The sequence below is a fragment of the Nannobrachium achirus genome (genome assembly GCF_963921795.1).
Source record: "Nannobrachium achirus genome assembly, chromosome: 8".
In the NCBI taxonomy this organism is placed as follows: Eukaryota; Metazoa; Chordata; class Actinopteri; order Myctophiformes; family Myctophidae; genus Nannobrachium; species Nannobrachium achirus.
In genome coordinates, this window is record NC_137817.1 from 36,835,112 (window position 1) to 36,853,999 (window position 18,888).

Sequence of the window (18,888 nt, forward strand, 5' to 3'; positions counted from 1 at the left end):
TACTTATTAAGTATCCGTATGTCGCTTTTCTGATTGGACATTATAATGATGAGATTGGTCTATCCTGTGACGTCATGTGGGTCTATCATCATCACCGCTCACTAAACATGGGTGTGATATTTCGCTAGTAAATACCCCATATCTATCCGATGGTATATGAATTATTTACATCAATAAACGCAGGAAACTTCTTATTTATAAATGTATTTGGGTTTATTCCAGAGAAGATATCTTACAAGCGTCGGAAAGGCATGGTTCCAGATTGTGGTGACATTTATGCAGACATGGTTAACTTGCTATCTAATATTGTTGACATACCAGAAGGAGCCCATCAGAATCAGACCAAAACAAAGTTGCATGCACCCCCTGCGGCGCCTGGGGGCACAGACATTTTAAGTACTAAACGGACACACAAGAGGCAGATTAGCTACCTAATATGAGCAAGCACATACAAATGAAATATGTCTATACCAGAGTGATAAATACATATCTATAACTCCATCATATATGCTGTGACGTCCATCATGGGTGGACTCCCAGAAATGAGGAGTTCTACCATGTGACTGTCTAACTGCAGCTTTCCATCCATCCTTGCCTCCACTAAGTCATTGTTCTTCCACTCACAGTCATCCCTGTAGCTGCAACTTCCACATTTCCATGCATCCTCAATGTCCACACCATGGGCTTCTCTCTGGCCCTTCCAATAGGCCAGGTATCCTGCCAGCTCCGCTCTCAGTTGAGTCTCTATAAACTGGACACGCATTGTCCCATTGGTGGCCTCAACAAGGTAGATGACCTGCAACTTGTCAGCCCGTCTGATCTTTGAGGAGGCCATGGTGCTTAGTATGTGATCCAGGAGTTCTCCAAAGGTACTGCAAGACAGTGATAGACCATGGATCTCTGTCCCAAGGCTCTGCTGAGGCTGCAGTTGGAGGTGTTGAATAAAGTGCTCTCTCTTCACACCTCCACTCACCATACGGTCAAATAGGAGCTTATGCATAGCTGCCTGTATAAGTAAAGATTTTTTGTTATTGTTTGCAATGTACTTAATCAGCTATAATTAGTTAAAATAAAAGAGTGCATTAAATGCAAAGATATAAATACCTGAAATTTATGCTCTCCAGAATCCTCAGTAAAAAGCTCAACATCTTTATTTAATCTCTTGACTTGGCTGAGCACCAGTTTCTTCTGCTTGTCAAAATGAAGCCTGTCAATTGTCCCTGTGAAGAATGTGTTGTCCAACACTCCAAACACGGGGAAGTCCGTCACTGTTTCCCCTGGAAAACAGATACGGAAAACAACGTGCATGTATGCACCAGCACAGACATACAGTAATTGAGAACACATACTTTCACACACATTATTTAGATGGAGGAAGCAGAATGAGGTCTGATGCCAGTGCCACCACTACTAACCTGCTTCAAGTGCGGACATCTTCTCTACGATGCTGAGCAAATTTAAGGACTCTTGGTCTTCCCTGGTCATTTGTACACCAACGCGTTTTGCATGGCCCATCTGGTCAAACTCTGGATTCCCACAGGTAACTATATGGACCAAAGCTGTTAGAACTATACGGGCTAATAAGGCAGATTTTTTTAATGAGCTTTACAGAATCAAACAGTGCTGCTTGCCATGCTGTTGTATTAGCTGCAAATGTATTGTATTTACACATGGGGAGAGCAGAGGTAGTGTTCCGTCTGTCCAGACAGTCAGTGGCTCTCCCTGAGTGTGACTTCTCAGGTAACCACTCTAAGCAGACAGGCTCTCTGAAAAGGTCTGGAATCATGGGGAGTGACTCTCACTCGACCCTTCCCAGATTGTGTGCTCTGTATGACCCTGCTTACCTTTTGCTCAAAACTGCACTGATGTCTGAACTCACCATGCTTGGGTACATGTCCCCTTGGAAAATACTTCTGCTGCTCTTTGAGCATGTTAATCATCTTCATCTCGCATGACCTCTGCTCACACAGCTGGCTAACGCTTATATTCTTTAAGTTGAATCGTTCCATAGGAGTTGGTTTGGGAATGTAAACAATCTGTCTCCGGCGCTTCTTCGGCCACACAAGTCTGCAATAAGATACGGTACGAGTCAGCACAGAACCAAAATGGAGAAGGAGTACGATAGGCCTACCACTCACACAGTGGGTAGGCTACAAATGTTAAATCCATGCTCCGGTCAAAAATGAACACAATTTCAATAACCAAAAATTGATAAAGATGGATCACATCACAAGTATACTTCATGTACATGGGTAGTATGAGAAATCCTCACACTGCATGCAAGTATTGGTTAAGAAGAAGTTGGTTTACCTGGAATCTTTGCTGTCCCCTGGTGTCCCACAAATAACATGGTCAGCAGAATGTCCTTCAGGTGGAACTAAATTATAATTAAATCAGATTATTTACACACATAAGATAATGGTAAAGTTATCTTCAAATCTACAGAGTATGACATGTTTGCCAGCTTTAGTTTTCCAGTGCAGTCAGGCCTCTCACCCCAGCCTGATACAGTATAACCAAGTAACCAACGCTACTTTGCAATGCAGTGAGTGGAATGGAATACAACTATGCTAGAATACAACCACTGTAGAACTAAGAACTACAAACCATTGAGTGACCTCTAGAGTCTCTAGAAGACCTACTGCCATATAGCTACCTTTAAACACATTTTAAATCCGAGTCTCTTTTTGTATATTATTTCAAAAAATGCTGCTATTTGTCCCAAAGTGACTGCAAAAGATTGCTGCTATTTGTTTTAAAAAGCTTTATACCCTATAACATACATACAATGCAATTTTACTTCTGCTCTGTTCACACAAAGCTGTACCCTCTCCAACTCTGTTCCCCTTTTCAACCGTTTTTTATTATATTTTGACAATGTAAACATGTTTTCTCATGCCATTAAAGCTCCTTTGAATTGAATGACCATGGTTAAAATAAAGACATCTGAGAAGATATTCTCAAATTTAGGCCTACCTGGTTTGGTCCCCGATGTGCTTGTTGACCACACTCCGATCATGAATGCAACTTTTAACTTAAAAATCTAGCATAAAATCTGAACTATGAAGAGACGACCACAATGTAAACCTCTTCCAAGGATATACTGACTGAGAGTGAGAGTCACCTCCACCAGCAGCAGTATTTAAGGTTGATCAGAATAATGTGCTCAGGCAACAGTTCATTGTTGTGTTAATTTAATCAGGTTTACAGGTTAGAGCACCGACACCCAGATACTGCTTTCACTGAGACCATTGGTCAAAAACACCTTTCTCCTGCATTTGAATTGGTTTGGTTTGCTACTTTGCATAAAGGATTTGGGGTCATCTTAGAATGTTTCCTTCTGTTTTGAGCTTGAGCAGGCCTGTTTTTAAATAGCAGTCAGCTGGCCCTTTCGCCTGCTGATATCATATTCATAGTACACATAGTACATAGTCATATATAATGGAGCTGTGGTACTGCAGCATTGACATGATTCAGAGGGGACCCTAGGGAGGTGATCACCTTTTTATGTTTTAAATTTGTATTTTATTTATATTTTCCTCACTGTACACTACTGTCTGTTACCACGCCCATCAGGGGAAAGTCCCGATCTGGCGAAGCCCGAAGTGGCGAAGTGGGGAAATGTCTCCTACCGCACCGTTATGGCGAACGCGTATCTATATGGCGAAGCCCGATATTGTATGGTAGTACAATGATAATATGCAGTGCTGTCTGCACTCAGCTTGTCTCGCTAGCCTGACTATCCTTTGTCGTATGTGTGTTGTACGGCGAAAATAGCTGATCTGCAAGCTCACAACACGTCGCATCCACCAGACAACGTGAGCTTGTAGATCAGCTAGTTTTACCAACGCGGAAACATGCTTTGCGCGAGGTTTAGAGAAACGCTGAAGACTGGGCAGTGGGCACATATATTGTGTGGTAATAGTTCAGCTCAATAGTTAATAGTTCAACAGCTCAATAGTTGCAAACTTCTAATAAATTCTTCAATCAATCAATCAAAACTGTCAGTATAGTGTCCTCCCGCCGAACACCCCCCCGCTGACAGGTTCTGCCCCCAGGCCCATAGTAAATGCAGTGACAAATTGTCTCTCTACGTACTCTGACGTACCTAACATCTGTTATTTTAATGTTCAATGGCATATCTAACTTGTTGAAAAACCCTGAACCTTGGTATTTTAATAACAAATGACACGTGACGCGGGGGTATGTCTGTCCACCACATGCACGGGTCTTTTCTTGGTCCCCTAATTTTTCCCTTCTGCACCTTTCTTAAGCTTAAATAGCCAATCTACAAGCTCACAAAATGTTTAGTGAACACTTATGTCTTCAGGCTATGTTCTGCTGTGTGCTACTAATGCCCTGTTTGTCCTGCTCTGGAAGATTTGTCTGATTTCCATAGTCCAGACTAATCGTTTACCTTATTCTTAGATTTTCAACTTCATACATTCAAGTTTGAATGATCATAATTTGGTTCGCTGTTTGACATAAATGACCTGAAGTAACACAAACATCAATTAAAGGTGTTAATGTTTGAGGTTGTTGTTTTGGTGTGGTCCCTTGGTCCCCCTGTGCTAGTGTTCTGTGACTATTTTGGCCCAAAGAACACTGACTGTTCACACCTCTAGGAACTGGGAATTCATTAGCAATCTCACCCTTGCAACACCCTTGTCACCTACCTGTGTTGTGAACCAGGGACCTAATTTCTTTCCAAGACTCCAAAGGACGAATGGAACAAATTACTCACCCTTCAGTGTTATCAGACTGAATGATGAAATGCTATTTCTGCAGATTTTTTATGCATTTTCTTCATATTTGTTAAATTGGCTGTTTGAATTTGGGAAACGGTCTGAAGTAATATTAAGTATAATATCAAGTATTGAACTTGTTCATGCACCAAAATGACTGGCTAATTGCTACAGGTTTGGTTGGTATTTGTAGCAACTGTTAAAATATTAGGCCTTACATTTCAAATGTTCATGCATGTTCAAATCATGCATACATACTTGCCATTACTTCAGGCCACTTTATTTACATTTAGGAAAAATATGCCATTTTGAATGTTTGGGTGCCCACTGCCCACTCTTCCGGTTACTACAGTACATTTTCTACAAACGTGGAAGTACAGAAAATTCAGCTGTCAACAATTTATATAAGCATATCACAAAACCCTTAAACATTCCAGTCATTGGTCTCATGCGGTGGAAACTTGTCTTTGCTGCCATGCTGCTATATGTATTATTATAACAATGATTATTATGATGGTGATGCATCATTATTATTTTTCCAACTCATTATTGTTCACATTGTTGCATTCAAGTGGAATTATAAGGGTGTTCTAAGAACATGGTATGATACAATAGTTGTAGTTTGTAGACAAGAGTTAATGTATAAATAAAAATGTCTTTAAGATGTGAGCCTGTTTACGTTAGTACGTGTGACGCTTGTGATTGGATGGCCTTGTGGACGAGGAGAGATCCAGGGGGTATATATCTCCCTCATCTTCTCTGATTAGTCAGAGATCTCCAAAGTCTCTCACTGATGTTGCTTTTGTGTCTTTTTTAGCTCTGAACCTTGCAGGTCTCACTCTCCGGTGTGTTGTCTGTAAGACCTCTTCGGACTTTGCGTGACCATTTACTCTGTCAGGTTTCATGCCATTTACTCTGATTTGTTGCTCTGGATCTGCTGAATGCCTACATTTTTAATACTTATATCACTTCTTGTTGCCTATTTTTTGAGAGATGCTGGTTATACCTGTCAGGTGAATGTTGGTTACTTGTTCACATATATGTTTTAAATAGACATATCATTTGCTTGACCACAAATGCTAAGAATGTTATTTAAATAGTATGTTGTTTAGACAGATGCTAGGCTTGATGTTTATATAGTTTGATATACCGGTACTAGTTGCTTTATACTCTTTGCCTTCTTATACAATATATTTGACCATTTACCCTAGTTTGTTGACTAGGGTTTGTGGCATCTACTATGATCTGCATGATATGCATTTTGCAAGTCACTCTGGATAAGAGCATGCTAAATGCCTAAATTGTATGTGTTTCTGCCTTTACAATGACTAATGGTCTTTCTCAGGAGCAACTCTGTTACCCATACTCTAATGTCTCATGTGTCAGGGCCCAATTCAGCATGGGGGCCCAAGTTGGCTTATATTTTGTGTTTACAGTGGGCATGCTAGTAACCATTGTGGGGAACTTGGTGGTCATTGTGTCTATTGCTCATTTCAAGCAGTTGCACAGCCCCACAAATATCTTGATTCTGTCTCTGGCCTTGGCAGATCTTCTCCTGGGTGTCACTGTCATGCCCTTCAGCGCCATCCGAGCAGTTCAGGGCTGCTGGTTCTACGGAGACACCTTTTGCCTACTTCACTCTAGCTTTGACTTTTTCCTCACCTCTGTCTCTATCTTCCACCTGATCTGTATTGCTGTGGATAGACACGAGGCAATATGCAACCCTCTGCATTATTCCAGGACCATCACCATGCCTGTGGCGTGGCTTATGGTATTTGCCAGCTGGGCACTAGCTGCAATCTACTCTTATGGGCTCATGTATTCAGGTGCTAATGTAGCAGGTTTAGAGAATTTCCTGGAATCCATCTATTGCCTTGGGAGCTGTAACCTTCTTTTTAATATCCTTTGGGGAAGCCTTGACACAATCATAGCTTTTATCTTTCCTTGTACTGTAATGGTGGGCTTGTACACTAAAATATTTCTTGTGGCTAGAGAGCACGTGAGAAAGATTAAGGACATTAACAACTTGAATCCAAACAGTGGAAAGGATTCACGGTCTGAGCACAAGGCAGCCAAGACACTGGCCATTGTTGTTGGCGTGTTCATCTTTTGTTGGATGCCTTTCTTTTTGAATTCTATAATCGATGCCTACACAGGTTTCAACACACCTGCTGCACTCTTTGAAGTGTTTGTCTGGCTGGGTTACTTCAACTCAACCGTGAACCCAATTATATATGCCCTGTTTTATCCATGGTTCAGAAAATGTTTTCATCTCATTATTACATTGAAAATATTCAGCCACCATTCTTCAACCATACATTTATCAAACTAAAACTATAAAGTAATCTGATCACATGTGCAGGGTGACTTTTTATTTATTTTTTAAATACACATTTCTTTGTATTACACGCATTACTATTTTGTTTTATTAGTTAATAGTTTGTTTAGTTTTTCAGACAAAACCTGACCTTGAATGGCCCTGGAAGCGGTTTGTCTACCTATACTCTATTCTGATATTTTGACAGCTGTTCTCTTTTAACAGTGACAGTTGAACATTGTAATTATATATTTTTCTTTGCAATAAATCTTTGTAAATGACAAAAATTAAAGAAAAAAAATATTTTTTTGCTTTCATGATCTACTATTTCTGTGTTTTAAAGTAAACATAAAAAAAATAAAAAATAAAAAAAAGGAGTTTTGTTTTAGAATAAATCTGTTTGCTCAATGTGCCTACATTTTATTCAGATTGTACAAAATCTTGTTTTGACAGATCATGCAAACTGCTCACATAACTGATCCTACTTCAAATTTCTGCTCTGCCGTTATTTAGTTTGTCTACTGGAAAGCGCCAGAACACTGTTGTAGCCATGGTCGTAGCTAGTTAAACATTTTGAAATGCTTCATACCTACCAATTTGCCATTTTAATTAATATCTGAATTAATCATATCTGGTTAATTACACCTTCAAGATAAAAGTTAGTACATAGCTCATACAATATATTTTCTTCGCTTTGAACAAGGTTTTAATTTAAAATCTCTTTCCCATTTCTTATTGGTGCATGGCGATATGCGTCCTGAATTACTATATCTGTGTTTGTTTCCCGGCAATATGCATGTCTACGCTACATGCTTCATCGCATAGGGTATACTTACATTTCTTAAAAACAAAATTCTTGGTTTAATTCGGACCAAACTGTCATCTGAATTTCAAAGTTGGATATGCATTAAAAACTCAATTCATGTGTTGCTGTATGGTTATATAGTGAATGGTATCCTCCATAGGTGGAACATAGGTTCCAGTTGTTGAACATGGTGGTGCAATGTGTCTACTGAACACGCTGAAACAGACCAAAATGTACTTAAACTAAATTAAAAACATTTTTGTTGAATGTCATTGTGTTCTGTTTAATAAGCGAATAACAGACAGGCATAGCAGATTTGTTATAAAAGTAATTTTTAATAATGAAATTAGTGGTGTAGAAGTCTGAGACGTTCAGGGACAGGGTCCATGGAAAGTCAACAGTGAGCGGTGTGTCTGCACTTTGGAAAAAAGTGTGCGAGTGTGTGGCGTGTTTAGAAGCCAATAGAAACCAGGATTACAGTGACGTTGTCGGCACATCCCCGCCTCACCGCCTCGCTGGCCAGTCGCTGACTAGCAGCTTCATATCTGGCTGCCTCCTCTGTTAGCCCCTCCCTCTTCTCAACAGGCTCCTCCTTAAAAGAGACGGACTGTTTAGTACTGAGCTGTAGTGATGGGCAATCCTGTTCATTTCAGTGAACGATTCATTTCGTTCACGTTCACGGTAATGATCCGTTCAAACAATTTGTTCACGTTCACTGTAGCGCGATCGTCCCGTGAAAAACACTTTTTATTATGTTGCGCATAGAGCCTGCCCTCCCGTCCTGTGGGCCGGGGGCTATTAGGGGGAGGGGGAGGTTGTATGAACGAAAGCGTGAACGTAACAGCTTAAGGAAATTAACGAATCGCTCATGATTCTTGCTAATGATTCAGTTCTTATGAACGAATCACTCATGAACGACATCACTAATGAGCTGTAGTAGTGGGGAAAAAAACATTCATTACAGTGAACAAATGATTTCGTAAATGTTCACGGCAATGGTCACACACACACACACACACACACACACACACACACACACACACACACACACACACACACACACACACACACACACACACACACACACACACACACACACACAGTTGCTCATCCATACCTGCAGGACACTGAGGACATATTTCACAGCCTCGTCTGGAGAGAACACTTTGAACAGGCCATCACATGCCAAGATTATAAACCTACAGACAGACAAGGAGAGACAGAAAGACTGAGTTATTTTTAATGATGTCACGTGCGTGAGAGACACGCGCCGACTAGCATTAGCCAATGAAATATTCCTTTTAGTTTCATCATTTGTTAGGTTTACATGTGCAGAAGTAGTTTTAGTTATACATTTGCTATTACTTTGTTTGGTTTTTATTTAGTCTTAGTTTTCTTTGTAACATTTACAAGGGATGCCTTGATTTAAAGAACATAAGAAATAAAGGTAGGATAATAAAATGCATATAGGCTATTAGCCTGTGATGGTGTAGAAACTAACAGGAAGTTGGACGTTGATAAGATTAGGCAACGCATTTGAAAAGAGAGACCAGACATGGGTTGGTTTGCACAACTGCTGGGGTGTGAAGTGCCTTTAACTGCTGGCTATTGTTTTCCTATAAGTAACCTACCAACAACTAATCTACATACATGTCATACATGTACTGTCGTGCAAAGTTGGTGGGTGCACAGATCGAATGGTCAGAATGTATTGAGAGGATATTCCCTTGAGATGCAGCATCTCATTTTAGAGGGGGTCCTAGACACATAAGTGAACATTGCATACAGTACAAAAACACATGTTAGCTTGCTCACCATCTCCCACCCACAACCCCAGCCCTCAACTCATTTTAAACAAAAAAGAAAGTGTGTGGATATGTGTGGATTGGAACGCATTCTCGTGTGCACGCACGTGCACATCAATGCATGTGCATGCGCGTGCTACTGCTCATAGCCACTCTTCCCTACACCAGTTCACCCCACTGATTGAACCTACATTACTAACGAGGCGCCAAATGGCTGTGTTGTGTTTCAGCCTAAATTTGTTTTGGGGAATTCAACACCCCCTGGTGGACAGATTTAGGTGTGACATATGCACAGACACAGAGCCTCATTGCAATAGCGTCATGCAACTCAATTAAGAAATTCTACAGGTAATATGAGGGTCATTACCATTTATTATGAGGTAACTATTTGTATTCATTATCATCACCTCAAGCAATAGTAGCATTAACCACTTAAAACATTCTATTCTTAGCGAAATGGACTGGAGTTGCAACTGTACTTGGACTGTCCCCGTCCCCCCCCCCCAGTCTACACGAAATGTCTCTAGCCGATCCACAAGCTCAAGAACATTAGCAAGCAGTTAACACAGTATAACACAACAGAATTAATAGCAGTAGTATTAAACGTAGTACCTGTCGTTGGGTGTGAGTTGACATCTTCGGATGTCAGGAGTTGATATTACACCAATGCGTTTGTACTGGCCATCTCCTATGGAGCGAGACACCTCCAGAACGCCCAGAACCCTGCCATCTCTACACAGCACACATGGACAGAATATTGGTTATTTATGGACAGTAGTCAGCCTTTACTTATGTAAGTCCTGCGTTTCTTCACTGCGATTAATTAGGCCTAGAATTATTGACTGCTTTAGCCATTGAAAAATAGCAGATCTACAAGCTTGTAGATCTGCTACTTTTGAAAAGTTGTGAAAATGTGTGCAAATATTTGAGTATATGTCTTTTTTAAGCGAACGTTTGTAACTAAAATTTTGCTTCTGGGTGGTCCCTGGAACTAAATATTTTGAGATGGGGTCCGTGGCCAAATACATATCATTTTGACATAGTAGTCTCTCAAGAACAGACTGAGCTCCAGTTAAGTGAAAAGGACCTTTTCTTTGACAATGGCTGGTAGATTGCTGACATAGAAACATAGGTTTTTCAAAAACCTTAGAAGGATTCAAAAGACACTTATAGAATCGGGTCAAAATTCTAATTTTCACAATTTTTCAAAAATAGCAGATCTACAAGCTCGCAGCGCGGCACTCGGTGCCGCGCTGTGAGCTTGTATATCTGCTATTTTTCAATAGTAAAAGCATAAAATAATGATACTCCATAATGTGTACCTGTTCTGAATGGGTTAACTGACTGAGCACTACTATTACAAATGCATACAGTATGTACAGATGTGATGAAACTACCAGTTAAGTTATTTAGTGGGGAGAGCACCCTTAAGCAAGCCACTCAAACTTTCCAGTGAATCTCCTCATTGGTCAATAGGTTGGTTGTATTGGACAGCTCCCTTTGACCAACAGTAATAGACTGTGGTTGTACTGGTCAGATCCCAGTGACAAACAGTAGTAGACTGGTTGTACTGGGAAGCTTCCAGTATCCAACAGTAGATGGCTGTGGTTTTACTGGGCAGCTCAAAGCAATGACTGTGGAATCGTGTGGATGACAGCTTCCAGAGACCAAGAGGACTTCTGCTTGTACTGGGCAGCTCCCAGTGGGAGTGTTAATGTGTGAAACTGAGTGTGAACTAATAGGGAGCTTCAGCAAACTTCTCTGTTAAAAATACTAGCCGTTACCCGTTCAAAGATATGAGCTCCGAAATGATGTGCAGTGTGTGGGTTATGGGATATGTGCACTGTGCACACAGTATATGAGGGATGGAAAGTAACTTTAACTGGTGCTTGCATGATAATATGTAGGAGCATCAATGTAAGAAATACCCGTTTTGTTTAATGGCTACAGAGATACTGTGTACCGATCTGCATGATTTTTGGACAAAATCTGTAACAGGGCGAGACAACCCCCCCGCCCACCCGCCTACACACACACACACACACACACACACACACACACACACACACACACACACACACACACACACACACAGAGCTGGTTAAACATGTTGCCTCATGCTAGATGCAGAATAGATATGCCTCAAGCTAGATGCAGAATAGATATAGATACACCATAAAAATGCTAATATAAAGCATATGATTTGTGAAAGTGACAAACAGGCTTCACAGTTATGTCAGGTGTGTTCATATGCTAATGGAGATGCGATTTCAGATCAATTGCTCCAGCCACTGAGGAGAAACGCTGTGACAGACACTCACTCAGACAGACAGACACTCAGACAGACAGACAGACAGACATTTGGAAAATTATATGTTTGATATGAATGTAATTTAATTTCTGGCCATTACGTATATATCTCATGTCTTTGTACTCATTGCGATGCTGACTCTTTTGTTAATGCTTCATGTCATATCAAGCAAATAATGTGTTAATCTTGCGGGTCAGTTGCAGTGATGTCACCTGTAGGGATGTGACGATATGAGAATTTCATGTCATGATTATTGTGACCAAAAAAATTGCGATTTACGATATTATCACGATAATCAAAATATCCATTATCCTGGGGCGGAACATTTGCCAGATCTACAAGATCACAACGCGCCGTTTTTTTTTTTTGCGACGTGTTGTGAGCTTGTAGATCGGCTATTTTTTGGCAAAGGGATTTGGTAGAGAGTGGGAGAGAAAAAATACTGTATCAAGTACGTTATTTCCAGGTCTGTTTTACCCATTAGAAAGGGTTTAAATGGTACCGGATATGCACCTCGGCAAATAAAAGGTGAATTGATCCCAGTGCATGACGGAGGATCATTTCATGATACATTTAAATCTCCACAATACGATTATTATGAGTGTTTTCTTTTTTTTTTATCACGATAAACGATAATGACGATTATTGTCCCATCCCTAGTCACCTGACTGTTCCTCCAGCTCTCTGGATCCTCATGCGTTCTTCATAAATGGTTGGATTGTGTTCCTTGCTGAGGGCCAGAGTCACTGACCTCCTCTCTCCTTCTCCTACCCCATGCTCCATCCGACACAACACAGCCTGGTGAGGAGAGGAAATGAAAATCACTATCATCACCACAGAAACCAACATACAGTACATGTAAATTCTGAGGATTAAACAACGCCACCTTAATAATAATCTTTATTTATAGAGCACTTTTCATACATAAAACCCAACTCAAAGTGCTTAGACACACAACAAAAAACACAAATCATAAAAAAGCAGATATGATAAAAAATAATAATACATAAAACAGAACAGAAATAAATGTATGAAATAAGCAAGACTGAATACATGTCTAGAGTTTCAGCCATTTTTATATTCTCTGGCAGGGTATTCCAGAGGCTGGGACATAAACATTAAAGGCTACCTCTCCATGTCTCTTGGTCCAAACTTTTGGAACTGCTAATAGTTCAGTACCAGAGGACCTCAGATATTTACTAGGTCAGTGGATTTCAGGGTCTCTAGGTTCCTTTATGGGGGTCTAAATTGACCCATACAAGTCGGTCACTTTTTACAAATGGAACCATTTGTAAAATTGTATCCATTTGTACACTGTCAAAGTTATGGGGAGACCTTCACATTTCAAAGTTTGATCACCATGTACTAGGTCATGCTGTGAGCATGTGCAAAATGTACTCAGGTACATGATTATGGAGTGATTTATAGACTAGTAGAACAATTATCTATTCTATCTAAATCTATTCAATGCAATCAAGTCAATTACCTGGCTACTTACACAAAGAATAATGTCTGTGGTATATTTCTTTAATTTCTATATTCTGCTTACACAGAGAAAGCGACAATGCTTTACTCTATTCCCAGTGGTGTGAGAGTGAGCCAGCCCCTACCCTGCTGTCCCCCAGGTTGGCCACATACACCATGTCATCCACAGCCAACAGACAGGTAGCAGTCGTACCATCCTTCCACGCTGGCTTTCTGTCAGAAGAGGAAACAGTCAGCCATGAGAAACTGGAAGCCACTGATGGTACCTAGGATACCTTGTTAAAGGTAAACTGGAGCTAGCTATCTAGAGCCAATTGCACACACATCCTCTGTTTTCATTATTCATTTATACACAGAGTAAAATTAAGAATGAAACGTATTAAATGAATTAATAGTGTGAAACTCGCCACTGCCTTTCATTGCTTTTTTTGGTCTTTTTTTTTAAAACTCAACAACAATGGACAACAATGTATCAGTGAATGATCATCTTACTGGCTGGAGGCCTTTTTCAGGAAGTCTTCATCTGTTTGTCGGAAGGTGTCCAGGAGACACTTCTTTATCAGTTTGTCCAGATTCTCTGTCTCGCCTAAAATTCAAGGTCAAAACTTTATTTGTCCCTGCTGGGAAAATGGTTCCTGAGATAAACGTGTATAATATAATGTTGTCACAATATGATGTATTTTTTTTAAAGATAACGTACCAGTGGGAAACTTCTTGGCCAGTGTGTGGTGCAGATGCTCAGCAGCAAAACAGGAGGACCGCGCACCTCCATGGCCATCAAACACAGCAAAGTACGACATGCAAGACCTGAAGGTGTGACATTAAAAAGGGCGCTTTTCAAATCTGAATTGCGTTTACTCTGAAGGTAACCTGACACTGACACATTATCCACCAAAATTATAAACCTGTCTAGAATGTAATGCTTTAATCAAACAGCAAATGTCACAACAGCAAGGAAAACTAATTATATCAGCAGCTGTGTTGTACTCTTTTGTTTATTTGTCATTCTAGTTTTCAAGATTGTATTCACCACGTAGCAGTGAAATGTGTGGACCTCAAGCTTTCTTCAACCATTAAAGTTAAAACAGCCTAGATCAAAGACATGCACAGTGAAATATTCAGCATTCAGTAAAAAATAGCCGATCTACAAGCTCACAATGCAGTGAGTTTGTAGATCGGTTACTTGGGAAGAGATGGGAAAAGGCGATCCAAATACAGTTACTGAGAATAGAGGGTTTGGTAACACTTTACTCTATATTCATAATTATATGCATAATTATTAACATTTATAACAAGTGTTATAATGCCTTATGAGTGCATTATAAATGTGGTTATAACGCAGACTTAATATAAAGTCTTATCGAGGGGGTAAGTGGCTAACTACATTAATAAACAAAATGGATCACTTTAAATCACGATTGTAGGAATGAGAGCTTACACTTGGGATGGCGGAGCAGACAGACCAGTCGTTAGACAGGTGGTCATGTCTGGCATCAGGACATGGGCATCCTGCATCTCTTCTCTCTCACCTCGCCTTGACGCAACATAGCCTTTTAACACAGGAAGATCTGAGAGAGAGAGAGAGGAAGAGAGAAAGAGAGAGGGATAGAGAGAGAGAGAGAGAGAGAGAGAGAGAGGGGGGGGGGGGAGATACACACACACACACACACACACACACACACACACACACACACACACACACACACACACACACACACACACACACACACACACACACTGTTCAGTGTTCAGTGTGTCAGCAGATCATAGCCTAACAGATAGACCTGGGATCATCACTTAGCTCTGGTCCATCGCGGAGGAGACGCGATGGACCAGAGCTAATCATATGCTTATTATGCCATAATAAATAAGCCAATGTTTAGTTAGGCCATTATTTAATTACTTATGATTGTGTGGTATCCTATCCACTATCCATGAAACACACAGACTGTTGTGCCAATTACACAGCTATTGATTAAGTATAACCTGTCAGTCAGTCAGTCAGTCAGTCAGTCAGTCAGTCAGTCAGTATATTTCATAACTGACACTCTCCCCACCTATAAGTCCTGTAGTCTATTCCTCAATGAATGTTTTTGGGCCCTATCCCTAATCCTATTGATATTACTATTGATTAATGTGGTTTCGATTCTGACATGAAGGAAGGGAAACAAACAAACATTGTTGTGGAACTGTTGAAAACCTTCTCTACAAACTTTCTTGATTTCCCCCGCTCTCTTGTGCTCTGGTGGTCCATGATCCGAATCGTCTCTTTTCCTTTTTAAATTATTGTCTTCTTTTTCTTCTGTAGACTTGGAGGCTGCCGGCGAAACAGCACCTACAAAATGTACGTTATTAATATCACGTGTACATTAACATTAACACACGCACACACACACACACACACACACACACACACACACGCACACGCACAGAGAGAGAGAGAGAGAGAGAGAGAGAGAGAGAGAGAGAGAGAGAGAGAGAGAGAGATTATGGTAGAGTATCTGTTCATTAATGTATTTAATTTTACAATACAGGATGACGTTAATGTTTAGAGTGTCATCCCATTGGTTTTGAAGGGTCCGCCCAAAATGCACCTTGAAATTCTGGCCAAATGAAAAAGAAATGGCTTCTTTGGAGCAACAATAGTAAAAACGGTCAATTAACTGTTAATTGTTTCATTCATGTTACTCACAGGCGCTTTGAGTCGGTTCTGGTAGATCACCAAATAGATCCATAATGCGGACATAGAGAGTCGAACATTAGCTATATTTGGCTAACCGTGTGTGTTAGCACCTTTTTCTACATTCTATGGTTAGCACAAGCACACATCATAAGGTACCTTTTGCCTCCCTTTGATATGCAAGACACAGCCCTCCCAGAATATTCAGATTCCAGTTTAATTTCATTTAATGTATTCCTCAAAGTTTTTCTTTAGTTTACCAGTTAAAGAAATAATTACAAATACATAAAAAATCCTATATACTTTAGAATGTAACTATTGAAATACTAGTTAGTTTTTCAGTTGTGTGGTCTAGTTCTTCAATATATTTGGCGTTAATATGAAGGGAACGCATGTTATGGTTTGCTATGCAACCTATAGTCTATACTATAGACTATAGCTCATTTGAACAAACAACAGATCAAGAACAATTTGACCAGTAAATGATCCCTGGCCCTGTATGGCCCTGTATGGCAAGGCATCATGTAGCAGGATATATAAAACTCTATGCATGTAGCAGCAGATTCTTTGCCAGCCTGGACAGAGATAAACACAAAACCCAGGTTTAATGGGCCGACTGCCACCAGATCACCATGGACACTGACTGGACTCTAATGAGGTCAGAAGGGCACAGCAGTGTCAATGCAAAACAAGCAGCTAGACCCAGGGCGAGTGCTTTGGGCATTTACTGACCACTGTGACCAGTTAGCAGAGGTCTTCTTCCAGCAACATTTTCAACCTCTGGCTGACCCACGCCACAACTTTGTCCCGACGTGCCTCAAATCACAACCATCATCATGCCTATCCCCAAGCAGAAAAAAACAAACTAAATATTGAGTTGCCTGAACGTTAGCTCTCGGAAACACAGACTTTTATTTTGGCGATAGGAAGAAAAATAGTGTTGTATACTAAATCAGTGTCTTGTATATTCTGATGAAAACCTGGAGACTTGACATTCAGTAACAGGATCTTATGATCAAAATAAGAACATTATAAAAAAAAAATCAAAAACAAGTCTTGTGCAACGGACACATTGTCCTTGTACAGATAATGTCCTTGTACAGATAATCAGACATATTGATGACCCCTGCTTTGAGGAGCTGACATTAAACGCACCATCAGTGCCTTTATGGACAAGCCTAAGTGCACAGCACAGCTGCACCAGGAAGATCATCAAGATGGTCATCTACCAGGACCACCTGGTGTCAGGGCAGGACCTCCACTGTGACCCAGCACACACCCTGCCCTGCCCTGCCCTCAAACTACTCAGGAGATACAGGACAGTACATGCACACACCACAAAAATGGAAACACAGCTCTTCCCCCTAAAGCCCTCCTCAACCTGAACCTACACACACACACACACACACACACACACACACACACACACACACGCACGCACGCACGCACGCACGCACGCACGCACGCACGCACGCACGCACACATGCAACACACGCATGCAAGCACACACAACACAGACACACACAGTCAAAGGGTAGAGGGTCTATGTACAATGTGCCCATATGCAGACTTTGAGTAACTGCTCTTATTTTTATTGTTGTTTTGTTATGTTGTTTTAATCATGGAATGTATGACAATTAGATTTGGCTCAAACAAAGGGTCACTTTCGTTCTCCTGCTATACCAGAATGTGGAAAGCCCTACCGAAGGCCTTAAACTTAAAGGGATATTCCACGTAAAAAAAAAAAAAAAAAAAACGTTTGGTCATTTTATCGTCTAACCAGGCTTTTATGAACACCCTGAACAGTTTTTAATTTGCTCCATTCAATATTTTGATATTTGATGTAAATGTTACTAGGCCCTCCAGGCCCATGGCCTCTCCACATACACACCCATTGTAACTCCATTTTAACCATGCTAGATTCATCAAAAACACCCATTATTTTTTCTGGTGACTCATAATACCTTCCTAATACGTGAGCAGGCCGTGTGTTTTTGTTTTTTTATAACCTTTTTCATTTATGTTTCGAGTTTGGGTGTGTATGTGGAGAAGCTCTGGATCAAGCCTCCTGATAACATTTACATCAAATATCTAAATATTGAATCAAGCCAATTAAAATCTGTTAAGGGTGTTCATAAAAGCCTGATTAGACGATACAATGACCAAAAGTTTTTTTGAAAGTGAAATATCCCTTTAAATGAGTGTAAATCCCTCACTTCTTTTAAAACTACTCTGAAAAACCAGTTACAGGCAACTGCCACTCGAAACCATAGCTCGAAACTGGTAACAATAAACCTAGCCTAAACTTATCCTCCCCCTGACCCTTCTATTGAAAACCTAACTTTTATTTTGCATTGTTTTTTTTTCCACAACAGTTTTTTCTGACGATATCTTCTGCATAGTGCTCTGTCTGTCATTTAATACTATGAGTTTAAAAAAATGGATCTCAATGTATCCTTTTAGTTGACCTTGTACCAGTAAACTGTACTGTCATGATGAAACTGTACCTTTTCCTAAGCAAACTTCTAATAAATACTTCAATTCAATCAATCAATCAATAAATAAAAAAAGTTCTGCCTACTATTAAATAATGTTAGGGCAAAAATTACCCTAAGAGCGAAGCAGCGAGCGCGATACCATAGCCCAGGGGGACAACCGCGGTGTCATGGTCAAATCGGTTCCGACGTCAACTTCATCTTCAGTTTCATTAAAATTATTTTTTAGATAATGTGACAGACTA

General features: G+C 40.3%; 2 protein-coding genes across 2 annotated transcripts; one reads left to right on the forward strand and one right to left on the reverse strand.

Moving 5' to 3' along the window:
* Positions 1–6,186: 6,186 nt before the first annotated feature.
* On the forward strand, positions 6,187–7,077 carry LOC308290084 (trace amine-associated receptor 13c-like; the record flags this gene model as incomplete). The annotated part of the gene is made up of 1 exon (XM_080731859.1): positions 6,187–7,077. The coding sequence occupies one exon, from the start codon at positions 6,187–6,189 to the stop codon at positions 7,075–7,077; it is 891 nt and encodes a 296-aa protein (XP_080587985.1).
* A 1,209-nt stretch (positions 7,078–8,286) lies between these two features.
* Positions 8,287–16,285, reverse strand: ilkap (integrin-linked kinase-associated serine/threonine phosphatase). Its single transcript, XM_080731600.1, has 10 exons — positions 16,161–16,285; positions 15,669–15,803; positions 14,907–15,036; positions 14,169–14,275; positions 13,961–14,054; positions 13,594–13,681; positions 12,648–12,781; positions 10,285–10,404; positions 8,985–9,066; positions 8,287–8,459 (listed from the first exon to the last, which is right to left on the reverse strand). The coding sequence occupies exons 1-10, from the start codon at positions 16,201–16,203 to the stop codon at positions 8,319–8,321; spliced, it is 1,074 nt and encodes a 357-aa protein (XP_080587726.1). The 5' UTR covers positions 16,204–16,285; the 3' UTR covers positions 8,287–8,318.
* Between the last annotated feature and the right edge of the window lie 2,603 nt (positions 16,286–18,888).